The sequence below is a fragment of the Cyprinus carpio genome, chromosome B8 (assembly GCF_018340385.1).
Source record: "Cyprinus carpio isolate SPL01 chromosome B8, ASM1834038v1, whole genome shotgun sequence".
NCBI classification, from domain to species: domain Eukaryota; kingdom Metazoa; phylum Chordata; class Actinopteri; order Cypriniformes; family Cyprinidae; genus Cyprinus; species Cyprinus carpio.
In genome coordinates this window covers 23,945,646-23,973,076 of record NC_056604.1, presented here as the reverse complement: position 1 = coordinate 23,973,076, position 27,431 = coordinate 23,945,646, and the positions used below count along the sequence as shown (strand labels likewise).

Here is a 27,431-nt window from a genome sequence, read left to right as displayed (position 1 = left end):
CCTATTCTGCCATATGTTTGAAACCACTAAGCACTCTTTAAGTACTTGGCACCTATGCAGATGATGATTGCTGATCGTTTTAAACCAATATACATTGTTTGTAGATGAGTTGAAATTCCAGACATGTAAAAAAGTTGACTGTCCAGACATTGTTCTGCTATTTTGGCCATTCTTTTGTTTTTAGGCTGAATGATAACTGGTTTTGTTTGTTTTCCAGCAATGTCTAAAGCAGGAGTGAAGATCTCAGGGGACTTGTTGAGCAATCCGTTGTGTGAGCAGGATCTGGCTTTCCTTGAATCCATGACTGCTCTGGATACAGCCATGAAGAGAATGGATGCCTTCAATCAGGAGAAGGTTAGATTCAGTTATAAATGGCAGTGTTTCCCAATGCATAAAACATCTTCTATTCTTCTTATGACTTTTACATTTAATTGAAATGGTATTATGTTGGATTATAAATACTAAACAATCCCATTTATCTCAATAGCAGTTGCTTGGCTGGCACATGACCCAGTGAAAGTATTCGATTTAAAATCTGCCATCTTGATGGCTCATTGGTGCTCCATTCTGTTACCTTTTTTTCTTCTTGGGCTGGAAATGCCAGTTGTGGGTTTAGGCATGTTTTCAGATTGTTTTCTTGGGCAGGCTGGTGCTGAATTGGCCCTCGCAGCACAAAGTCTGACCAACCAATAATCACAGCTGTGAAATATCCCCAAATACCATTCCAGCCTCATTCTACATCAAACCTATTCAACTCTGTTCTTGGAGGGCCACTGTCCTGCAAAGTGTAGCATCAACTTTAATCAAACATAGCTGCATATAATTCAAAGTAATCCTGCAGACCTTGATTAGCCATTCAGGTGTGTTTGATTAGGCAGCCAAACTCTGCAGAGTGTAATCATTGCTTGGTACTTTTTTGTTTATTTTGTTTTGGCCAATATGTTGTCTTAGACTTATACTGACACCTAGTGCTGCGGATGCAGCATCACACAAATATTTTCAGTTACTGATATCTTCATACAAAATTTGCAGCAAGTCAGGATTTGTTTATTCTGTGAGTGCAAGTGTCAAATAGTGCGTAATATTTAGCTGATCTGAAAATGTCTGCTTCCACGAGGCGACTCGCTCCCATGTAAAATATGAGCGAAATCTCATGCAAGTGAGCATTTAATTGTTCACATTTAATTAATACTCATTTCTGTATGGCTAAAACTTTTTAATGAGGAAAAGTTACTTTCTTCCATCTTTAAATATCATATGCTCCGCCCCCACTTCGACCAGAAGTATTTAGGCTTTGTAAGATGCATCTTATTAGGCAGTGATGCTCATTTGCATAATAAGCAAGTGGGTGTGAGACATGTTTATGTTTTGAGCATATATTGCCGCCACTAGATCTGGCTTACTCACCTCTAGGCCCACACAGAATCTGTACACTTTTTTTCCTTCCGTATTTTCTGTGCTAATTGTGGGGTGGGGTGGGGATCAGTGGAGTTCTGCAGAATGGATTTCACTATGGTAAAATGTGTATGTGTTGCACTTGTATTGGTAGTTGAAAGCATGATCGAATACCCAAAAAATATTTAATAATGTCCACACACATGCTTTAAAACAAACCAACATTATGCATTAAAGTCTCTCAAACACTGGGAATGGGAACCAACGATGTTCTATACATTTCTTTCTTCATCCCACTTTCCAAATCAAGTGATAATGCACAGGAAAATGCAGAATGTTTCTTTATAAAATCCTGCTTAACACATTTACACACCCACAAGTGTGTGTCAGCCTTTCTGAATCTCCACTCAGAACACACACAGATTATGGGCTCAGCTGCAAGTCATCTAGTGTTTTGTTAACCATTTTAGCTTATCTCTTTCATGTTTAAGGGTACAATGGTTATAACTCAAGCATTTTATGCCTTTGGTTATCCATTCAAATCATTAGTGACTTCTCCACAACACCTTCAGAGGTTGTTTTAACCTTTATCTAACATCTTAATGTGGTGCTCATGGTGCGAGTTGCTTAAAAACAGCAATACTAGACACACTTAAGTTGTTTTAAGGTGTGTTCACTGTTGTTCAGTGGGTTTTTTCTCTGTTGCCCGTGTAATTTTGCAAGAGCTTTGTTAATGCGACCACTTAAATGCATATATTTGAAATTCCTGTGCAATGTTTTTATTCCCCAGTAGCTGTTTATATTGGTCTTCCCAATAACTGTCCATATGACCATATGAAGTTGGCGAATGTTTATGTATAACTTGACTCTGTTTAGTACGTCTCAAAAATGAACCATAGACTAACTTCATTTTTGCCTTGCAACGCCTTCTAACCCGTGTTTATTTTCTACTTTTGGCCAAGAGAAATAGTTGCGTTTCTGACTTTGGCAGAAGTACGTTCTGTCTTCCCTCCAGCAGATTGGGTATGAGTAAGTTTTTCTCACAGCAGACCCCACGCCCTTCCACACTCAGCGTGCACATGCATCTTCAAATGAATCCCATCTCTGCGCTGCTATCTTCTGTTTCCTGCTGCTGGTGGTACTGATTGTTGTCTTTTTCCCTTATTCCCTTTTATTTTCCCACTTTGGAGTCAGTCTTTTCTTTTGAAAGTGGTTAAGAGCCCTTAAGCGATACACTTAGCACTGACTGCATGTCAGAAGAGTAGCGCTCATCTTTTCTGGTCTATCGCCTACAACCTCCGCCCTGGAAACTGGGCCCTTCAACTTTCCCAAAGTACTGAAGCGTCAAACCACAGCACTACTCCCAGTGTCAGGCATTGTAACATGATGCGCAAAGTTCAGACATTTCAGAACTTTGACTTTTTCTGCTGACCATTCAAAGCTCAGCTATTGTTTACCGAACAGTTTTCATAACGTATTATGTGGACAGAGCTGGAACAAACATCAAAAAAATGAAGGAAGAGAGGCTGATTCTCTGCAAGTAGCTACACTGAATTTTTTCTGTAAAACACCAATGACTTTCAGAGAAAATAAGTTTGAAGACTGGAGTAATGGCTACTGAAAATTTAGCCTCCATCACAGGAGTAAATTACATTTTATTTAGAATTAAGAAACCTTTGTTAATGGCGATACCATTGCTGTCTATGGAGGGTCAGAGAGCTCTCAGATTCCATCAAAAATATCTTAATTTGTGTTCTGAAGATGAACGAAGGTTTTACGGGTTTGGAACGACATGAGGGTGAGTAATTAATGACAGACTTTTCATTTTTGGGTGAACTAACACTTTAACTGGAATTTTAAATCTACAATCAGTCTAATTTGTGAGTAATCGTTCAGTCTGAATCAGATGAACTAATTTAAAAAAATCAACTCAAAAGAATTATTCATTTATTGGTCCAGTTTTTGAGTTTAATTCACTGATTCAGTTATTCGATCGCAGGTTTTTTATTTAAAAACTCACTAGAGAGAAAGATTATGTGTGAATAATCTGTAACCTCTGGTTTGCAATATGGCACAAAAATCACATAGACTGATATCGGAGTGTTTTTTTTTTTTAGGCCTAGTTGTTTTTGAAGCTTGTTTTTTATGTTATGTTTGACTACATGATCCCTATTTACATAATGCAAATGGATCCTTTTGTAGTCTTGATAGGGTTTAATTTACTCCATATTTTTGAATATGGTTGCCCTCAGCTGATAATCAAAGCCATCAATAGCTGCTCAGTAAAAAACGTTGTGGATATTCACTCATGCACAAACCTGCCAGTGCGAAATACACCACGAGTGCCTCTAGCTGTAATGCAATCCACAGCTCGGCAGATCTCAGAAATAGCAGATTGAAGCCTGATGCAAATATCCTTGCTCTCCGCTGACCCCTCTGTCAGATTCACCAAAGCCAAATGCTTTCTACAACGCTCTCCTCTTCGCCTGAGCACCGTTTTCTCATACTCTACTGTATGGGCACTTGGCAAGCGAGCAGCGCTCTATCCGTGGGCGACGAGAGATGTTAGCACAGCTGATTTTTCAGCTCTGCATTTTGCAGTGTGCTGGTGTGAATTACCACCCTGGGATGCTTGAATGGTTAATAAGACTCCCATGAATCACATCGCAAACCTGCAACAAACTCCCCCTGTTCTTCAGATTGAGAGGTTTTGTCACGGTAGCCAAGCAAATCATATTTGTGTTTTATAAAGATAACCAAACCGTCGTCTTCCCCACTCCGTCGAGGGAAAGATGGATTGCCCCAGGGTGGATGTGAATAGGCAGGGAAATGTTATGGTAATAAGTGTAGCTTGATTCTAGGCCTGCGCTGGGTATTTTTAGAGTTTTAATGGTTAGTAACTAGCAGCTATGGTGTGGAGGAATATCGATTTTCCAGGGTTGGTATGCATTGTATGTATTTTTGGGTGTTATGTATTGTATGTGTGTGTTTGTGGTTGATCTCTGGCCTCTGATTCACACACACACTCTCTCTCTCTGGAGTGCTTTCCTCAGGCTGTTCTCTCATCATATAGATATATTTCCCCATCATTCCCACCATCTACTCTATCTTTACTGTATCGCTCTTTTTTTCTCCTCTTGTTTGCCTGAACTATCCATTGCCTCTTTCAGCTGAGAATTATTTTTTTTTTTTAACTTTGATTTAAAGTTATCTGTGTTTGGTTATTATGTTTTAATTTAATCCTGCTGCTTTTCAAATGCCTGAATGAAAATATAATATGCCTAAATGCCTGAATATGAGAATCTATTATAAAATGAAAGAAGTAACTACTATATAACATCAGTTTTTAATGTGTTTAAGTAATTTATCCATTTAAAAGGTGTGTGTGTGTGTGTGTGTGTGTGTGTGTGTGTGTGTGTGTGTGTGTGTGTGTGTGTGTGTGTGTGTGTGTGTGTAAAATTAGTGTATTTTCCTACCTGGGGACAACAGTGTTGATGAAGAGCATATTTGAGATGAAATATTAGATGTAACGTGTGCAGAAAAATAAAAATCAAGGTAAATATCACTGTATATCTGTATAGGAAATGTATATCACTAGTTGTGTATGTATGTATTTATTTACTTAATGTATTTATTGTTATGGTTAGAGGTATTTTACAAATACAACTTACCATAAGTTTACAATACTTTGCATTAAAATTAGAAACATTTATTAAGAAAGCAATTAGATTTTTATGTATGTATTTATTTATTTGAGTTAATTTATATTTAACATTAAGTTTATAACAATTTACGTTAAGACTAGAAACTTTTATTAAGAAAGTAATTAGGGATTTATATACGTATTTGTTTGTTTGTTTATTTATTGTTAGGTTTAGAGTTAATTTACAGCTACAACTTACCCTAAGTATTTAATAATTTGCCTCAAGACTAGAAACATTTATTAAAAAAGAAAATTGGGGCACTTTACTTATTTATTTAAGAGCTGCATTGGCAGGCATTTTGAATCACTCAGCCTCCTTACACGTTTTACTTAGTAGGGCTGCACAATTAATCAAATTTTTAATCGCGATTACAATTATGGATGCCACAATTACTTAATCGTTCAAAGTCCACTTAAGTTATTCGGCGTGCTTAAGATGCATTTTTTTTCTTTCTAAACGTTATCTTAAGTGTTTTTCACATTATTTTAATTTATTTTTAGTATAACATTATAATACCATTCATATTTTTACTTTTTTATAATTTAAAGAAGAAACCAATCTGATGTATAGTTGATATTTGAGGCTTAATGCTATAGAAAAGCACAAAAAGTTTTTCAGCTTGTTTATTTTCATATAAAAATACAGCATGCTGTTGCATCAAACAATTGCATAAACATCATTCAATGTAAATTGTGATAATCGTAATTAATAATCACTATTACAATTTCAAGGGAATAATTGACAATTATGATTTTTGTCATAATCGTGCAGCCCTATTAGTTAGTTAATGCTATTTTGGACTTTGTGGATTAAAGATGTCATTTGGAAGCAGGCTATCTCATCTTAAATGAATCGCTCTGTTCTGGGGTCGCGTTGTATTTGCTCTCAGTGACTGACTCTGCTCTCAATAGCGAGTGAGTTGTTGATTAGCTCCATAAGCTACGATCCTCTGATGGGCCTGTCAGCTTGTGTTGGCTTCCCTCTTCGTGTTCTGGTTTAATGTTCCCTGTTTGCTCTCTTCTTGCATTGTTTGCCAGGTTAGGTTAGCATTCTGTCAGCCAACCACATCCTATTGGCATCTCAGATCTGCAATGTAAATGATGTTTTGCGAGTTTAAGGTTTTAATTGTGTGGCAACTTTTAAGACTTTGTTGGTTTGGGGCTCGAGGCGGCAATGCGACGTTCGTTTACACCCGTTTAACTCAAACACCCCCCTTCTCTCCTCTTCCTCCTCCTCCTCTTCTCCTCTCCAGCCCTGACACCACATGGAGGAACGAGGGGAATATAAACTGTTATTGTTAAAAATGTTTGTTTGCAAAGAACTTTCATCTCGAACGGCGGCCCACCCTCTTCAGCGTTTTCAACCCCAGCCGGGGCTGCGCTTTCATGTGCCGTCCCTCGACGATTCCAGCCTTTTGTATTCACTGCACAATTAATATTCACGTCTTTCTCGCTGCTTTCCTCAGGCCGGGAGCACAATAAAGATAAACTTTTTCTCCATACTTCTCAGTTGAACGCCAAATGCTCTTCACATGGAAAGGGAGCGGCGACAGCTGTTGATCTTTTAAACGTGGGGGTCACGTCAGATCCTGCTGCCAATTAGTTTCACTGAGCCGTTGTTATTTATTTATTTTGATTGTTTTGTTGTGTTCGACCATAATGATCAATGTAATTTATTTTGATGGTTGTCATTCAGCTGTGATATTAACTATTTATTTTTTCAGCTAATGTGTTTGTTTTTTTCTTTTCTGATTATGCAGGTCAATCAGGTTCAGAAGACCGTGATCGACCCTTTGAAAAAGTGAGTGCTGTTTTTGCTCTTTTTGAAACATTTTAAAGCAGGTTCTGTTCCAAAAACTAGTAACCTGCTATTTAGACAAATTTATTCTTTAGGCTATTTAACAGAGTAAAGGGATACGCCACCCACAAATTCTCTCATCAGTTACTCCCCCTTTTTTCAAACAAGATGTATATGACTTTCTTTTTTTGAAAAATAATCCATCTCTGTGAGTCCATATAAGGGAAGCCACAATATCAAAGCTCCAAAAATCAGATACAGCCATCATGATTTTAATCCAATAGACTTGAGTGGATGAATTTATATGTTACACTGCTGTTCAAAAGTTTGGAATCAGTAAGATTTAATGTTTTTTTTTATTTTTTTTTTATTTTTTTAAGAAATCTCTTCATCAAGGCTGCATTTATATGATTAAAAATACAGAAAAAAGCATATATATTGCAAAATATTATTACAGTGTAAAATAACTGATTTATATGTAAATATAATTTAAAATATACTTTATTTCTGTGATGCAAAGATGCTTCAGGAAACCTACCTGTAAAGCTACCTGAGAAACTTTGTGCAAGTGCACTGAGGGCAAAAACTGCTTTAAACGCATAGGACTGCATAGCCTCAGGCTCCAAAAGAATCTCTACTGCGTAGACATGGGCTCCAAACGAATCTCTACTGCGTAGACATGGGCTCCAAACGAATCTCTACTGCGCAGACTCGGGCTCCAAACGATTCACTACTGCGCAGACTCGGGCTCCAAACGAATCTCTACTGCGTAGACATGGGCTCCAAAAGAATCTCTACTGCGCAGACTCGGGCTCCAAACGAATCTCTACTGCGTAGACATGGGCTCCAAACGAATCTCTACTGCGTAGACATGGGCTCCAAACGAATCTCTACTGCGCAGACTCGGGCTCCAAACGAACCTCTACTACGTAGACTCGGGCTCCAAACGAATCTCTACTGCGCAGACTCTGGCTCTAAACGAATCTCTACTGCGCAGACTCTGGCTCCAAACGAATCTCTACTGCACAGACTCGGGCTCCAAACGAATCTCTACTGCACAGACTCGGGCTCCAAACGAACCTCTACTACGTAGACTCGGGCTCCAAACGAATCTCTACTGCGCAGACTCTGGCTCCAAACGAATCTCTACTGCGCAGACTCTGGCTCCATGCCTCTACTACGTAGACTCGGGCTCCAAACGAATCTCTACTGCGCAGACTCTGGCTCCAAACGAATCTCTACTGCACAGACTCGGGCTCCAAACGATTCACTACTGCGCAGACTCTGGCTCCAAACGAACCTCTACTGCGCAGAGTCGGGCTCCTAATGATTCACTACTGCGCAGACTTGGGCTCCAAACGAAGCTCTACTGCCAAGACTCTGGCTCCAAACGAATCTCTACTGCGTAGACTCTGGCTCCAAACGAATCTCTACTGCGCAGAGTCGGGCTCCTAATGATTCACTACTGTGCAGACTCGGGCTCCAAATGATTCACTACTGCGCAGACTTGGGCTCCAAACGAAACTCTACTGCCAAGACTCTGGCTCCAAACGAATCTCTACTGCGCAGAGTCGGGCTCCAAATGATTCACTACTGCACAGACTCGGGCTCCAAATGATTCACTACTGTGCAGACTCGGGCTCCAAATGATTCACTACTGCGCAGAGTCGGGCTCCAAATGATTCACTACTGTGCAGACTCGGGCTCCAAACGAAGCTCTACTGCGCAGACATATAATATTCTAGTCTTCCTTTTCTAATGCCAAATTTTGCTCTTTGGGAGAAGAAAAAAAATCGAAACTATGTTGGTAACCAAATACCATAGTATTTTTTATTTTTTTTCATACTGTTGAAGTCAATGGCTACTGTCAACTGTTTGGTTACCAGCATTATTCCAAATATTTTCTTTTGTGCTCAACAGCTGAAAAAAACTAAAGTTGGAACAACTTGAGGGGAGTAAATGATGACAAAATTTTTATTTTTGGGTGAACTATCTCTTTAAGTCTCACAAGTAAAGTGATTTGTGTCTTGTGTGAAATTGCTGAAACTGATGTAAAAGTCACCTGTGCTTTTTTTGGGGGGGTTAAGTATGCTGCTTATGTAGGGAGTAGACAATGAGGCAGTTCAGGATTTGGAGCAGAGCTATTTTATCTGTCTGTTTCAATCCTTTTTTTTTTTTAATGGAAAAAAAATTGATGTTGGACTTCAAATATTTTCCATCTGAGGCATCATCTTCCACTGGACATCTGTCCTGGAACTGATTATGCCTTTTGAGTCACTGTTCATTAACAGTCCATATATGTGTGATCTGAAGATATTTATGAATGCTGGCTGGAATTGTGTTATTGTCTTTAAACACCTGGAATCAATCTGCGCGTCCTCTGCGGAAAAAATCTGCGCTATTCTATTTCAGTCGGAACCGATATGTTTATTGCATAACAGAACTACAGTCAGGCTGCTGCAGTTAATGAATATGTGGAAGGTGTGTTAATGACTCTCTTTCAGGTCGCCAGACTTCCTCTCAGCTGTGCACATTAAAAGCGCCAAGCGTTATATGAGAAATGTTCTGACGGCTGCAGGTCTGTCCTGAATGAAAGAGTGCGTCTGGAGGAAAGTTTATTTGGCTGTCCGCCCCTCCACTCCTCTCTCGCCCCCATGAGTGCTATTCCATGCCTCCGTTCTCTCGTGGGACGGGCCGGAACAGGAAGCAGGCCTTAACGAGCGACTAGGAAGAGGAGTGGGTGCGGAGACACTCCTAACAAACGCCTCTGTGTGTGTGTGTGTGTGTGTGTGTGTTTGAGGATTCTTGAAGTGACTTCTTACTCCACTTTTGTTCCTGAAGGATGTGCTGATTCGTGTTAAATTATATAAGAAATAATTATATTGTTTTTTTGTTACTTTACACTTGACCACAAAGAGGTTTTGGTCAGCTTTGGTGAAGCCGTCAGCTGTTGTGTGTGTTAAGACAGCGAGTCAGAGGAAGATGGATAGAAAGTGTTTTCTGGTGGTGTGTGTGTGTATTTGGTGGCAGGATGGAATGGTTCTCATTTCCGCTGGCTGGTGGGTGTGTGGCGGACGTGTGTGTAGGCTCTTACTGTGGCCTCAAGCCCAGAAACACACACACACTCTCATGTACACGCAAATACTATGAGCACAGTTGAGGCTTTAAACAGCAGAGTGAACCCTGCTCAGCATACACACACTCTTGCTCATACACATACAAACTTACAGCTGACCACTTCCCTTCCTCAAGCTAACAAATATGACTGCTTGAACATAACTGGAGATATTGAACACTAATTCTTGATTGACTCTCACAATTCTTGAGAAGTATCTAGATCATGTTTCTCAAAACCAAAAGAACATAACTATGCTTTAAAGAAATAAAGTGTTTTTAGGACATTAATATTTTATTATTTTAGACCATCCCTTGGAAATCAATGTAATATGCTTATTTGGTGCTCAGTTATAATAAATTATTATTGGTGCTCAATTATTTAGTGTGATATATATATATATATATATATATATATATATATATATATATATATATATATATTTTTTTTTTTTTTTTATTATTATTATTTATTTATTTTTTTGAAAAATGTCAATGTATTGTTTTAATTGTGAAGAATTATGCATCATATACATTTGCATTTAATGAATTTAAATAATAATTAAAATAATAATTTAAATAAAAGAAAAATTTAGAATATGAACAATATTATATTAAAAGGGATAACGGGATAATATCACTATGCAAAAAATGTTAATGGTCCTAATTTTTTTTTTTCTTCATGCACAATATAATTGTCAGTGAAAGATGACCTGGGCATGTTTTTGTGAGCGTCACCCACAGATGTTTTAGAGCATCAACTCTTTCAAACATAGTATGCATCCATATCAAGCAAGCTAGAAATCTCATGTTTAGCTTTAAACAAAACAGCATTCTTTTAGTCTCGCCTCCAGTGGAATCCTTAAAACACACATGCTTTGTTTTCTGCTGCGCCACAGCACATTTAATCAGCCATAAGCCAAGATACCATGAAAGGCAAGATTCCATTAGTGCATGAATAGCTCAGCGTTTCTCGTTCCTTTCTCGTTGTTCTCCCAGTGTTCATGGGAGGAAAGTATTTATAATGTGATCCTTCTGAAAAGCTGTTAAAACTCTAATGGCTTCAGACAGATGTCAGATCTCTTAATGTGATAACTCATTTCTAAACCAGGTGAGTGCGTGCCTCTTGCTTTGAGTGTGTTTTGTCTGCGCTAACAGAAGTCAGCAACAGTTTTGAATCGAACGAGTAGCACTCCATTATATCTGCTGGGCGATATGCATTAGGGGAGGTTGTTTTGATTCGGTTCATTGAAGTCTTTGTTGATCAAGATGGAATGCTGTTTTTCTGATATGTTTTAAGATTTCTTAGTAATAGTGATGCTTGTCTTAGCAAACACCACTAACTATTGCTCATCTGTAAGGCTTTATTCAAATCCCAACTAAGTGTTCAGCTTTGGGTGCTTAACTCATCCTGCAGTGTGCTGCAGACATGGACGATACGATACCTCAAATCATGTGACCTGTTGAAGAGAGATACTAGTACAGTTTTAATCATTTAAGTAATCCGAATTAAAGGGATAATTCACCCAAATATTTAAATTGTCATCATTTACTCACCCTCATGGTCTGAACATGCAGGTATTTTGAAGAATGTTTCAGCTGTTTTTGTACGTACATGGACCCCATTGACTTTCATTGCATAGACAACAGCAGACAAAAATGCAATAGAACACTAAAACAAAACAAAAGCAACTAAAAAAAAAGAAGAAGAAGAAGCAAATCGGCAAAAAAAAAAGCACACAAAACAAACACATCTCATCAAACAAAACAATAACAACTCACAATGCAAAATTTAAACAAAAGCAACACAACATAAAAACAAAACAAACAAACAAATAACATTATGGACAAACACAAAAAACAAATGAACAAAAAATAAAAAATTACTCAATAAAAGCAAACAGAAAAACAAAACAAAAAAAAACACTATGCAAAAATAACCAAAAAACAACTCAACAAAACAAACACAAAAGCAAAAAAACAAACAGAAAAAGCATATGCAAAAATACCAAAGAACAACAAAACACAACACAAAGCAACCCCCCTTCCCCCCAAAAAACTGAAGAATAACACAATGCAAAAATAAAAACAACACAACAAAAGCATAACAAAACAAAAAAGGATGACACAATAATAATAAAAAATAAAAATAAATAAATAAAAACAACAGATTAAACTAAAAATGACAATGCAATTTAAAAAAAAAAATCAAAACAAACGAAACACTATGCAAAAACAAGATGAATGCACACAAACACAAAAACATAAAACAAGAAAATGTAAACATTTTTCAAAATATCATCTTTTGTGTCCTGTGCTGAAGACAGTCTTAAATGTTTGGACTGACATTAGGATGAATGAATAATGATAATTTTCATTTTGCCTGCACTATCCCTTAATGATTTTCACCTTCCAGACAATAAAATGGGTGGAACATTCCCATAAACTTATATTTGAAGGAGTGACCTGAGCCATAACTAAATACCAGAATGTCATAGGGACTTGGGTGGGCTCTTGTGACTTGGGCCAGTACGTAACCACCCTACAGCAAACACCCTGGCACTGACAAACGCAAGCAGAGAGATGCCATACGCTGTGTTTAGTGTCTCCTGTGCCGCTTAAAAGAGACGCAGGGCTGGTCAAACACGCGGATCTGATTTATAGAAACAGAAAATCTATAATAAAGGCCTCGCTTCTCAGGCGTGACACAGCACCCAGCGTTACACCCCACATTACAGTGAACTCTGTAAACTCTTGCACAGACGTACTGTCACCCTGTCCCGTGGACAGAGCACGGGTAGCTGCAGCGGTCATCCCGTCCAGACTCTGGTTTGGCTCACGGAGCTGTGTGTGTGAGTCTGCCGCTGTTGCAAACAGCCGGCTGCGATTTCGTCCAACTGTTATTTCTGTCATTCTCTGTCAAGCGGCCACCACACCCGTAGCCAGACTAGACGGGTGTTAAATTATACAGCCGACCAGCGAGGTGGAGTGTGTGTGTGTGTGCAGTCATGCAGAAGTTCAGCGAAACATCAAGAGAGCTTTTAGACGAGCCAGGCACATGACCGTGTGTTTGGGTTGTGCCGAGTCAGACGGGCCGTCCTCTAGTCCGTCTGAAGCGTTCATCTAGATTACAGCGAGTGTTTTTAGATCACTTATTTCCAAGAACAACACCCGTGAACTGTCATTATAGACAGAGCAGGCACTGACCTGCACTAAACCTGCTTTTAGGGGACAAAAGATGCAAATTACACCTGTAATATTCCATGTTACATGATCAAGATTTTATTGCACAAACATAGTGTGGCTGGATGTAGAATAGATAAATAAATGATGCCTGTGCGTATGTGACAGGTCTTTGCTCCTCAAATTTTAAATTTGTTTTATTTGCAGTAAAGATTTTCAGTGATTTTCTGACTTAATTTTCAGTTATACAAATTATTCCTTTTAATGTTTTTACCATGTCTACTAATGGCATGCGATTTTTAAGGAAATGTACAGATGATAAAGCCATCTATTAAACTGTTTTGTATTATTTTAACATTACTTTCGTCTTTATTTGATTATATTTGACAGCTTAGGCTTAAAATATTATTTACATATTTATTTTTTAAAAATTTTAAGTTGCTGGCTTATTGTGAATTACTACAAACATTTTATGCATCTTAAATTAATGCTCATCGTACTGAAATTTGATCTTATGGTCAAACATAATGCATGCATCCCGCTGGCCAAATCTAGTTATTTTATTTTATTTTTTAAATGTATTATTTTCAATTATTTTCTCGAATTGGTCAAATAAATTACTGAATGATTTATTATTTTAAAAACTATTGATTAATAAGCAAAAATGGCTGAAAAAATAATTTAAAAAGTGGAATAACATGACTGATGACTGATGGACATTATTTTATCCATCAGTCATCTTTAAGTCTAATTCTGATGCTTTTTATTTTTTTCTCTTAAATTTGTTTTGCATGTTTGGTGTTATTAAGTGGCCATAATATTATGAATCTATTTGAGTTTTTCTCATTTTAAGGTACAGTAGTATTATGTTTGCATGATGTTTTATCCAGCTGTCACACTTGACATTCGTGCCAAGAAGAGAGATAGAAAAGAGTCATTGCGCTCCAAGGTGGTGTTTTATAAATAGAGGGTGCGCGTGGGTTGTGGGGCTGGGTCCTGTGACGTTGCCACAGTGATATTGTGCCGCTCCCTTCTTTACTTCCTGTGGGAAACAGTTTAGGGCTTGTCTTAACACAGCTCCGCATGGTGAAGCCACTCACTTTCTCTCTCTCTCTGTGATTCTCTTCTTCTCTTGTAGTTTTCCTTCACTTTTACCTCCTGTAGCTCATCACTTTCTTACTAATTTGACAGATTTGTCTTACCTGACCCAAAAGTTTATGGATCTCCTCTTGCAGGGTTTAAACTTGCAAAACTTTGGTTACGGTTCCAGATCTTAATCCACTAAGTCAGTCATTTTCAGACTTTTTGATGCCAAAGACACTGTAATTCCTAAAATGTAAATGTGGCTGTATATTTTCATGTTTAAAGACTCATTTACATTGTGTGAGATTCATTTGTTATTTGTAATTTTTATGAAGACAAAGTTGTTGTTTTTTTGTTTTGTTTTGTTTTTTTTTAAAAGAAGTAATAGGATTTTTTTTTTTTTGTTTTATTTATGGTTGATTAAATTAATTGATTTTTTTTAGAATGTTTTTTTAGAAAAATCTTTTTCTGCGCACTATTTAATTAAAAATTAATTTGTATAACGATTGAGTAATAGGCTTAAATATTGCTACTAAGTAGCTTTATGGAGAATATTCTCATAAAACCTTCAGAAAGCAGCTGAAGATGATCAAAACTATCTGGAATTATATAATAAACACTTTTTTGGTAGTTATTTTTACTGTTAAAGCATACGGCTGTCAGTAGAATAAAATAGTCACTATTAATGTCATGATTTTTCATTTCTGCCGTATGCACATAAACTGACAGTCATCACTGATAAGCTAAATATTGTAGAAACTTAATTTTCTGTAAAGTTGCTTTGCAATGATTTGTATCTTAAAAAGCACTATACAAATAAACTTGAATTGAATTGAATCATGATTTTTCTCATAATGAAATGTTGACATCCTTATTCAAATACTTATTAATCTTTTTAACTGCAAGTCCAGTATTATCAATTATTGAATGGCTTTTATCATCAGTGCTCATGAAGAAAATGTTACCAAAAGCATAAATCATTTGTCTTCCAATAAAATCTCTATAAATTCAGACCGCTACATTACTTCCTGAATATTGTTTCTTTCAGAAGTGCAGTGCATTAAATGCAAATGCTGATCTCTTGGAAAAATCTTTATTTTTTTTTTTTTGTTGTTTAATATTCTTAGGTTTTTTGTGTTGTTTTTTTTTTTTTTTTTTCTTCCCCCACACAGTGTTTTCATAATTATTTTCTTGAAACATCCGGCTAATGTGACAAATAATTTAATTAGTGGTTTATTTAAGTAGACTCAGTAGTTAAAAACCTCAATAAAATCAGCAATTCAGCATCGTTGGCCATTTCAGTTTAACCGCAGGCCACTTCACGCATCGCATCTTCTCCTACTGAAGATGCGTCACACACAGGCGACTGCAGAAGACCTACAGATGCACCTTACAGAGTTTCTTCACCGAAATCCCCCAAATAATCCACATAAGAACGTGCATTTATAGCTCCTTGACCCTAAAACTGTCCTCCTACTTTAAGGCTTGTAGCTTTTGCGAAGTCGCTTTTTTCAGTAGTTGCAAAGAACAAAACGGTGTGGGTCATGTGTTTGTACTGTTCCTCAGTGCTCCCAGGCGATGCAAAGTCGAAACGCAGTCAGGCCTCAAACCAAAGCGGCCGTCTCTGTTGCTAAGTTACAGTTTAGAGTTTTCCTATTTTTAGTTTCCCGAGACCAGGCTTCTCACCCAGAGATTATATTTTCATTTGGAATAGAAACAATAAAAGAATCCAAGTGAATTGCCTCCGTGCCATTTGTGTGGCTGTAATTAAGTGATCCTGTTAAAATGGGCTAATGCTGCATGAACCTCCTCTTCACATTGTTAAATGATTTTTGTCATAACAAACCACAGCGTTTGTTCTGTGTTCAACACACTCTATTGATTTCCCGCTCCATGTAGTGTTTCGTTTAAAGGAAGTTTAACACCTAAAGGAATGAATAGATATTTTTAAAATGATGTGAAGATAAGATGAATACTCCTAGAAAATGCATTATGACTGGTCGATCCCTCTTAATGGTCAACATGTTTAGATCAAACAATAAATTCAAACCTCAGACAAGCATACCTCATACAAACTACATGGTTTTTTATATTTATCAACCTGTTGTGAAAATTCAGTGGCTCCTCCGGAGCTGGTGGGGGCAGCAGAGAGGCAAGTGTTGTAGTTGTTGTTGTTCAGAAAAACAAAATTTGCGTTTTTAAAACTGGTAAACTGAAATGAGTAATTGTAAGTCACGGAGCTACTTGTTGGGGAAATTCCGCTAGAGGTTGACGGTCTTAAGCAGTGCACACACTACAAAAAAATCCAGCCGATTTTGAGCTGAAATCTCCCCTTCTGACAATCCTAGTCCCAATTATTGTGATGGTTCTACAGATTGTTTTATCAGATTTCCCTGTGGTGAGAGACGTGTTAAAGGGATAGTTCACTCGATTTACTCCCCCTCAAGCCAGGTGTATATGACTTTCTTCTTTCAGACGAATACAATCTGAGTTATAATAAAAAAAATGCCCTGGCTCTTCCAAGTTTTTAATGGCAGTGAATGGTCCATCATAAAAAGTGTTTCACACCGCTACGGGTTTTAATAAAGGCCTTCTGAAGTGAAATTATGCATTTGTGTAAGAAAAATAACCATATTTAAAAATTCATAAACCATAATCCCTAGCTTTCTCTAACTGTCGCGTTCACAAGAGAGCGGTATTCCAGCGGATGATGGAGGATGTAGACGTCTTCTCCCCGGAACATTGAAGCAGACACCCGATAGACAGGAAAACCATGGAAAAAATGCGATTGGGCTAGTTTTTAATATCTTTTGGTCTGGTTTTGTTTCTCGGACCTGGCAACCCTGCCTCCAGCTCAAGCTGTAACATTTTCATGCATCTCTGTTATTGCCACAAATTTTCTGTAAAAAACAGTCCTCCTTCTTCTTGCTCTTCATCCGCCATTTGTTTATTCTAAAGTCACGTTTGACCGCGAGATGTTTTCCCGTGTTCACAGTCGGGACTCTGGTTTGTTTGTGAATGGAATCTGTTTGTGTTTGGTGTGCCATCTTGGTCACATTGCAGGTCTCCACGCACTAATAGGAACAAAGCTGTTAAATCTATGAATTTTTTATTGTTATGTTTATGGTCTCTCACATTTTGAAAATCGGAGAAGATTTTAAAGGTGCTGTATGTAAGATTTTGACTCTACTAAAGCATAAAAATACCATAATATGTTTACAGATATTTAAGTAACATACTCGTTTATCAGAAAACAGTGCTACAGTCACTTATTCTCATTTGAAAATGTGCGTTCCGTGCTGGAATGTCGGCACGGAATGTCTTTTATTTGGTTTGTGAAACCCGCCCATTGCCAGTTTACCCAATTGTATTTCGGCATCCTGGATTGCAAGTTGGCGGACCACAGCGTATTTTATTTCATTCATCATCAAGTGCGCTCGTTCCTGTTTGTGTCATCAATCTGGCAACCTGGTTTGCATCAAGACTGAGGAGGAGGAGCCAGGTGAAAAAAAAAAACCCCTCTCCAATATTTTTAATTTGGACTGCAATACCTTGTTCAACCACTCGGCATCAATCCTACATACAGCACCTTTAATCTTTTAGTGCGTGGCAGCCTTTAGCTGTTTTTGTTCATTTGAGCTGTGGTTATAATAGTTTCTTGTCATAGAAAACATAACGCAAACATGGCAAATATCTGTGTAAATCTTTGAATGTGACAATTCACAGATGGTTTTATTAACAATTTATACTATTTTTTTTTCTGCTTGTGACTTTGTTAACGTTGTCTTTGGCTTATTAAAGGGATAGTTCACACAAAACTGAAAATCCTGTCATCATTTTCTCACCCTCAAGTTGTTCCAAACCTGTATGAGTTTCTTTCGTCTATAGATTGTAAAAGAAGATGTTTTGAAGAATGTGTGTAACACCAAACACCTGTTGGTCCCCGTTGACTTCCATAGTATGGAACAAAAAAATACTATGGAAGTCAATGGGGAACAGCAACTGTTTGGTAACACACATTCTTTAAAATATCTTCTTTAGTTTTCAGCTGATGAAAGAAACTCAACAAATTTGGAAAAACATAAGGGTCATAAAATGATGAGAGAATTTTCAGTTTTGTGTGAACTGACCCTTTAATGATTTGCCTTGTAATGTATGTCTTTGTTATGTGCACATGGATAATTTTCTCTGTCTGTGCTGTGTGTGCGCAGGTACAGCAGTGTGTTTCCCAGTCTGAACATGGCGGTAAAACGCAGGGAACAGGCTCTTCAAGATTATAAGAGACTCCAGTCTAAAGTGGAGAAATATGAAGAAAAAGAGAAGACGGGGCCCATCATGGTCAAACTCCATCAGGTACAACCAGTTCTTCCATTCAAGGCAGGACTTCCTTTCTGACAGCGTCACAATTTCAGCCATTCATTTTTCGACGAGTGACTGATCGCCTACTAATACCAGAAATCCTTTAATTCAAAGTGACGTGACATTCAGCCAAGTATGGTGACCCATACTCAGAATTAGTGCTCTGCATTTAACCCATCCGAAGTGCACACACACAGAGCAGTGAACACACACACACACTGTGAACACACACCCGGAGCAGTGGGCAGCCATTTTATGCTGCGGCGCCCGGGGAGCAGTTGGGGGTTCGATGCCTTGCTCAAGGGCACCTAAGTCGTGGTATTGAAGGTGGAGAGAGAACTGTACATGCACTCCCCCCACCCACAATTCCTGCCGGCCCGGGACTCGAACTCACAACCCTTCGATTGGGAGTCCGACTCTCTAACCATTAGGCCACGACTCTCCCCAAGTTAGTTCACTCAGCGGTCATGTCGGTTACGCCCCAGGTAGCTGTTTTCTGTGTAGATAAAACATACTGTGTAGATAAAAAATACATACAAATTGCTTACTTGAATAGGGAAAGATAGAAATAAAATCGGTAGCATTTTAATTTAATGCAACCTTGTTACACATTAAATCTATTTACTATAGCAAAAACAATAAATTAAAAACCAAACCCTAACCCTTTGGTATGTACATGTTGTTAATTAATATTACTCAGTATTTATTTGTGTAATTACACTGTAACAAGGACACATTAAAATACAAGGTAACCCTTAAATCAAATGACAGATTATTATGTTTCAGACTTGCCCAGCTAATGCTTATGCATAATCTACACTAAATAAACTCTGTATAAAAGATGATTTTGTTTTTAACTCAAAGATTCCTTCTGCCACCATAATGAGAGTTGCAAATACTTTACCATCATTGCCTTCATCACACTATATTCTGTCTTAATAGACCACATACAGTTGCTTATTTTCACAAGGTTTATTCTGGCTCCTTATATAGGGATAAATCTCACATCTTAAGGCTTGTTTGTTCCGAGTGTGACTTTTCAGCACAAATATTCATTGGGACAAGTTTTTTTTAATTAATCTCTGAGCTTCTGTCTTAAAATTCACCCTGTGTATGAGGAGCTATAGATTATAAAACCATATCCACAACAAACATGTATCAGAAAGGTCATATGGCATATGACTGCTGACAAAATACAGCTATTTTTAATACATAATATGCATTGAGTTAACACCATATTTTTGCTGTAGTAGATCACTATTATTGCCGTACAGTTGTTTATTAAAAAATTTGCATATGCACATATAAACACACAATGTTATGTCCTGCCATACCCCTATTTAAGCACATAAATAACCAGAGATCATATTGTATTTTTTAATTGTATTTCACCTGAACTATGAAACACTTCACACAGCACAGTTTTTCTCCAGTCTTCATACATCTTCCTGTAGTGGATGCTTGTACTCGAGTATGCTGGACCTTAAGAGTCATCGGGTTTGTTATCATCCGTCCTCTCGCGTACAGTTCTGGCGGGATTTTTTTAGCACGCAGCAACAAGTGAAGGAAGCTGCGCTGGATGGGCGCAGAAGTATTCAGAGCACATGTATACATGCGAGCGAACTCACCCACGCAAGAGAAACAGCCTCTCAACTCCACTGCACTTTTTCAAGAGGCTGCGTTCAACACACACTATGGGATAATTGGGTTTCGCACACACACACACACACACTCACTCACTCGCGCAAGGTAACACGATCCAGCAAACGCGAGCAAACAATAATTGTTTGTTCTTTTTGTTGCACACTTCTGGGTCATTATGCATGTGTATGTTGACACGTGAAGGACCGTGCGTGCGCAAACAGATAGAGACGGATGCCTGGAAAACTTTAACATACATATACACCCCATCGCCCACACACACACACTGAAGGACTCAGCGGGGCCATAGAGGATAGGAGAACTGATAGTGTGTGTGCAATCACATTTACACATGGCCTGTGTCATCTATACCGTAGAAAGCAGGTCATATCCTAGCAGAGGTCAGCACTTATAGATCGCTTCCCCTCCCTTCCGCTGTGCTGATTGGTGATTGCATCATCAACAATGCTCTTCCCCACCTCCACACCCTTCAAAATATCCTGCCCTCATACAATTTTTTAGTTATTATTTTAATGACACACCATAACAGCATGCTTTAATAATTGGCAAGTCATTCTGGAGTAGGCAGTAGTCTTGGTTTTATTCATTGCTGGATTACATGTGTGTGTGTTTTGCTTTTAGGCCAGGGAAGAACTGAAGCCTGTCAGGGAAGACTTTGAAGCCAAGAACAAGCAGCTGTTGGACGAGATGCCCAAGTTCTACAACAGCCGCATCGACTACTTTCAGCCCAGCTTTGAGGCTCTGATACGAGCTCAGGTGAGCCTCAAATGCAACCAGCTCAGACGCAAAATAACTCGAACTAAAATACAGCATGTCGATTATGTGGGCCATATCATGGATTTTCTGGGAACATACTTTATTTTGTTTAACACAACACAGAAGATTCCTTCCTCAGTCACCTCAGTCCTCACCTCATACAAAAGTAGATGATAAAATTAATACTTGCAAACTTCCAAATGATGACTAACTGGTGAGCTGGCTGGTAGCTTTTAAAACATTTTTTTATATGATAAAAGTAGAAGATCAAGTATGACAATAGACAATCAAGAATGAAGTAGGAGAAATACTATAACCTCTCACTGTACAATATATAGGGCCTTTCGCACCACTTGCAGATCTAAATGTACAGTACTAAACTACTGGGACGATTTTGTGTGAACTATTTCCCAGTACCATTTAAAGAGTTGCATTCGCAACGACAGTGTGTACTAGGAAGTGACGTAACCCGGTCGACAGCGACGTCATTTGTGCGTAGCGTTCAACAACGAAAACTCACATTTCACATTTGACTCCTTACATTTCACTGCTGGTTATATATGCGCTATTTAATCATCAACAAAGAATGCATGTTCAAGTAGACAGTTAGGAGAGGCTTCCTCTCAAGATGGCATTTTTTGCGTCTGGCCAATCAGTGTCTACTTACATCACGGGTAGTACCAGTTGTGCTGGTTAGACCCTGCTCCGGAGTAGGAGCTAATCTGGTTCTCGAAAAAGGCAGTCTGGTAATAAAATCGTACCCAGTTACGGCGGTGCGAAAACGCCAAAAAGTGGGTAGTTCCACAATTAGTTCTGGTACTATGAAAAGATTCCCGTGGTGCAAAAGGCCCTTATGATGCTGATCAAGTACTGTGCAAATTATGTATATTGGAAAAAGAAACATATTCGACAAAAATAGTAGTCACGTTACCTCTATAGGTCTGTTGATCATGTGACTTCTGTGTATAATTGCCAGAGTAATTTCCTGTTTTTACAACTGATGAAGGTGTTTGGATAGACACTGAAACGTCTTATTGATTATTTTATAGTGCAATGATTTCAATAAAAATGTTATTTTTTGAAAGCTTTAACACCTGGATGATGTAGTTTTAAATCTACACAAACAAAAATATTTTACATATTTTACTTATATAAAAATAAGGAAATAATACAAAATTCAGTGTTGTAGCTGTTATTAAATATTTACGGCTGGTTTGATAAAAGTCTGAGACAAGGGTTTAACAAAATATATGCATAAAAGACCATTTTAAAGTTGTCATGTTAAAATGTTATATGGTATTCATTTAACAAAAAGTTTAATTTATAAAATGTGTTGTTTTTAATAAGAATCAAAAGCCAAAAATCGAAATCAATAAAAATCAAGTCTGAAGAAACACCCTTACACATGCACAGTAGTAAATTTTAAAGCTTACGCTCCCTCCACCCAGATCTAATGTGATTAACCCTGAGTAACACACACACACACATACACACACACACAAAAAAAACACTCCTTTATGCTGCACTCACACACTGTCTCACTCTACACACTTCCCCTCTCTCTAATGTGATTAACCCCCACAATCCTGCCTGCTTATGTCCACAGCTCAGACTGTTATTTTAAGGAAAGTGTGTGTGAGAGAGAGCTAAACAATAGAATCTAATGAATTTAGATAAAGTGGAAAAGCCAAGTCAACACACACAGTCTCATCTTCAGGACATACGCATTTACCCCCTCTCTGACATTTTCACAGTGTTAGGATGTTAATATTATTCCCATGCCATGATGTTATTTTGCATGTGTGTCTGTACAGAGCCCCTTGCATTAAGAAGCATAAACAATAGTAATTTTTAAACTAATGGATCACCCCTGCTGTCATCTGCCTCTTGAGTCAAACGTATCCTGTAAGTACGGTGTATATAACCTATTTTACACAATGTGCTTTACAACACTGACTTAACTGTGAGCTGGTGTTAAAGTGGAATAGTCCAAGCAGGCCTTTTCTTGGTGGGTTAATCACATATTTAAAAGCCATAATCTTCATGGCTCAGGGCAGAGCGGGCAGTCGAGATCTGTCAGGTCTGAGTCTGTCAGGACCTGATCCAGTGCCCTATGATCCCAAAAAATGCCATCTTGAGAGGAAGCCTCTCCTAACTGTCTACTTGAACATGCATGTTGTTATAGGTCTGGTATAACCAATGAATTACATAGTAAATTGTATTAAAATTATTATTATTTAAAATTTTATTAGAATGAAGAATAATAACTACATTTATACAAAAAAAAAAAAAAAAATGATGCTATATTACAATAACCAAAATGAGAATATTTTACATCTGAAATGTTTCTGACTGGGTTTGAGATTTACCCACGTAGCAATCATTACTTTCTAGAAAGTTTAAATGAAGTGTTAAGATTTTTCTTTGCTCGTTTTATGCGTTTACTTAATTTAGGAGATGATTCTTAATGTGAATGCGTCAAGTGTTAATAGGTTTGATTTTGTGTTATCTGATTAACCTGATAAGGATTAAGCAAACAGGAAACAGCCTTCATGACGACAAACAATGCCGTCATACACACAGTGTTTGGTAGCTTGTACTGCTTGTGTAGGGCATGCATGTTTGAATCTGGCCTGCATCGCATCTCATTCCATCCTCACAATCTTAAAAATAAAGGTTCTATGTTGTCATGGTTCCATCAAGAACCTTTAACATTAATGGAACCCTTCAATCATACATTCTTTATAGTGGAAAGAGTTTCTTTAGATTATGAAGTGCTGTTCACACTAAGAAAAATGGTTCTTTTAAGAACTGTTCACTGAAAATTTAAGGAACCAAAAATATTTCTTTAATGGCATCACTGCGAGAAAAATAAAAAATGATAATATTTTCACCTTTCGGTAATGCCAAAAAAGTGGCTGATGAACCAGTCAGTTATTTTTCACAAAGATTACCATCTGATTATACATCATCACTCATGTATTTTAGAAAGACTAGAGCACTGTATTATCCAATCAGCATCCAGAACTGGAACTTTTTATTTGATTACAGGATATGCATTTGAATAACTGGAGTCATCTAGTAACTGATTTTGTCTTCTGGTCTACTAGTATGGACAGGACTAGTAAGCAGCAGTTGAATTCAGCTTGTAAATGTCATGGATGGAACAACATCAAACTTCCTTGAGCTAAAACCATTGCAAACTTTATGGAGACAACAGTCTTTTGTGATTGTTTTTGTATAACAACACTTTGTGATGCTACGCTTTTGTCATTTGCTCTATTGAAAACCAGATGTGGGTGCTCTGTGGAAAAAAATAAAGGTTATAAATAAATGAACACATGAATGCATTAAGCTGATCATAGATCAGGCCTGAAATGCAGTCTTTCCTCGAGCTCTCAGCTAACAGATGGGCAGCAGAGAGAGAGAGTGAGAGAGAGGCCTAGCAGATGACCGAGTCTCATTCATCAAGCATTTTCAGTAACCCGGAGTGCCATACCTCCAACACCCACATACTCCAAGACACAGTCAACCAACAGCAGCTCTCTGTGACGAGGGTGTCAGATAGAGGGTGTAGGTGGACTCCCGAGACCGCTTACTATAGGTGCGGTGTAGAGACGCTGCCTCCCTCTGTATCTGATGGACGTCACATTAGGCAGTGTGTGTTTGTGTTTCCAGTAGTCCTGGAGTGGGACACAGTTTGACTCATCGAACATTCAGTCATGCTGAGAGTCCCTCATCCTGCTGAGTCATTCGCACACATACACACACAGCCTTATATCAGGAGATGAGGACAAATAGAAATTTGGCCTAAAGAAAGATGCATGCACAAACATCCTGGATGGCCTCGGAATGAGCCAAATTTTCACATGTAGACTTGTTTGCCAGAAGCCACTGCTTTGAGTCTTGACGACTTATATGAGTAGGAAACCTCATCTTCAGAATGGTGAAAACGAATGGTGGTCCTAGTACTGAGCCTTGCGGTACTCCATACTGAATTGATTGATATGATACCTCTTCATTTACTGCTACAAATTGATAATGGTAAATTGATAAGTACAAATTGAACTATGCCAATGCAATCACAGTAATTCCAACATAATTTTTGAGCCTGTCCAAGAGAATGATGTGGTCAATATTTTCAAAGACAGCACTAAGGTCCAGTAACACTAATAGGAGAGTTGCATCCATGATCACACGAGAGCAAGCGATATGTTACTCTAATAAGCGTAGTTTCAGTGCTGTGAAATGGTCTAAACCTGTTCAACAATGCATGCATAGTCTATACTGGGTGCATTGAGCAAAAGCTGGCTCCACATGGAGATTACTCAGAGTGAATGACACAGATCATTACATTGTCACCCTGCTAGGCATTTACATATAACACTTTCTGGGATTCAGGAACTGCTGGACCAGGAGTTGCCATCCCTATTCCTGGATGGATACCATCATGGAGAGTTTACTTCCAACTCTAATCAAATACTCTTGAACTAGCTAATCAAGGTGTTCGAGATTACTTGAAAATTACAGGCAAGTGTGATGAAGCAGGGTTGGAAATGAAGCCTGCAGGAAGGAAGGAAGTTCTCCAGGAGCAGGGTTGGAAACCCCGAGCTAGACAGAGTGCTGGAATGAAGAGAAATACTTTGTGCTCCAAAGGTGGCGCGTCAAATTGAACAATGCTAAAGAACAGCTTGAGACCTAATCCTGCAGTTCCATTGATTACTGGGATACTAAGTAATTTTACAATATCAACAACTTTACAAGGGGCGCAGTGCCTCAGTGTGTAGCACTGCCACCTCACAGCAAGAATGTCTCAGGTTCAAGTCCCAGCTTCCTTCAGTTTCCCACATAATCCAAAGACATGCAAGTCAGCTGAATTGGAACCCACTAAATTGTCAGTAGGTGTGAATATGAATGCGTGTAAGTCTGTGTTTGTTAAGGCCTGGCAATACTTCATTCTCTGTGTTCTCCTACATCTCCAACAGAGTATTCTCTATCGACCATGAGCACTGATGGACTCGCTGTGTGTATTCACACTACCTTTTGTTTTTGAGCACCCAAATTACTCACACATGTGCTGTTGTCCTAGACTTTAGCTGTACTTTAGCCATGCAATGTACTGGCCATCCATCCAGGGAGTATTTCCCAGCCTCGGTCTGTAGAGGACAAGTGGTGTGGAGAATGGATGAATGGACAGTTTTACAAATTCAATAATTGTTCCAAATGGACTTCCATTACAAAGCTGACATATTTTTACCAAATTCTGCTTTAACTTTATTGTTGCTTAAAAGGTAGCCTTTTGTTTACAGCTTATTGGTCCATGGTTATTGAGTATTCTGAGGTGACATGATGCTAAATGTGTAGACAGACTCAGTTTTGGACATCTGTGGCTTACAGTGTAGACTGTTACAATTTGTGTGTGTATATGTTTAATTAGTTAATTAGCTGTGTGATTAGAATATATTAATGTGTGTGTGACGGAAGCATAAATACTAATTCCCTTTGAAGCTTTTTCTGGTCAAGAATCACCCGCTTAAACAGGAAGGGTCTGTCTGGATGATGTGTTCAACGACGACCACAGTTGATTTAGTTTTTTCTGTGTGTGATTTTTAAAGAGCGATAAATCTAAAATCGGTGAAACCACAATAATAGATTGGTGTGGTATCTCGTTCGAATCATGGCACAGCTGTCTCCGCAAAAAGTTAAACAGACAGCAGCAAAGGAATGATTGGAAATGTGTGTTGACTTTGCGGTCAGAATATCCTTCCATCTGAAAGTAATAAGTACAGATTGTTTAATGGACTTAACTCTGAATGAAAGCAGGATTGGGCAGTTATTGAAGATGCCACGTTTTCTTGCTACTAACTGCCTTAAACTACTGAAACCTGTGATGTCATGAACTATGCCAACTTGAATCTTTGGAAAGTAGCTTCTACAGACCGTGTGCCTTGACTACAAAAAGCTGCTTTAAAACCAACCAATCAAATTGGAGCTTGGTATTTCGAGAAAGCTCCTGTCTGTCCAACATGTATCACAAGGCTCATGAATGGTCCGTGGGCGTGCCGCCTGAAGCTGAGACATAAATACGGTGCCATACCTGCGTTTTAGCTTGTGTGTGGCGGCATCATTCATTGGTTGTTTTGATTGATCTCTGACAGGTCCAAGGCGGATTTTCCTCTGAACTAGTTTTCCTTCCAGCCCCACGTGCTGCACGGCAAACAGATCCCCTCTCCGCTCTTCATGTGGTGAGACCACCATAAACAGGACAGACCAGTATCCGCTTCCATTCAGCACTGGGCAGGAACTGGCCTCTCATAGATCACAGAGTGCCACTGACGGCCAGCGTGGAGTCTTTGATTAGAGTCTGAAGTCATTTCG

At 38.3% G+C, this 27,431-nt stretch overlaps 1 protein-coding gene across 2 annotated transcripts in view; it reads left to right on the top strand.

The window, feature by feature from the left end:
* Window positions 1-27,431, top strand: part of LOC109113397 (bridging integrator 3) — a 49,626-nt gene that overhangs the window by 19,000 nt on the left and 3,195 nt on the right. For both annotated transcript variants that reach the window (XM_042730191.1, XM_042730190.1), the window contains 4 exons: window positions 218-354; window positions 6,859-6,899; window positions 18,488-18,629; window positions 20,919-21,053. In XM_042730191.1, coding sequence (XP_042586125.1) covers window positions 218-354; window positions 6,859-6,899; window positions 18,488-18,629; window positions 20,919-21,053 — 455 coding nt within the window. The remainder of the gene's footprint in view (window positions 1-217; window positions 355-6,858; window positions 6,900-18,487; window positions 18,630-20,918; window positions 21,054-27,431) is intronic.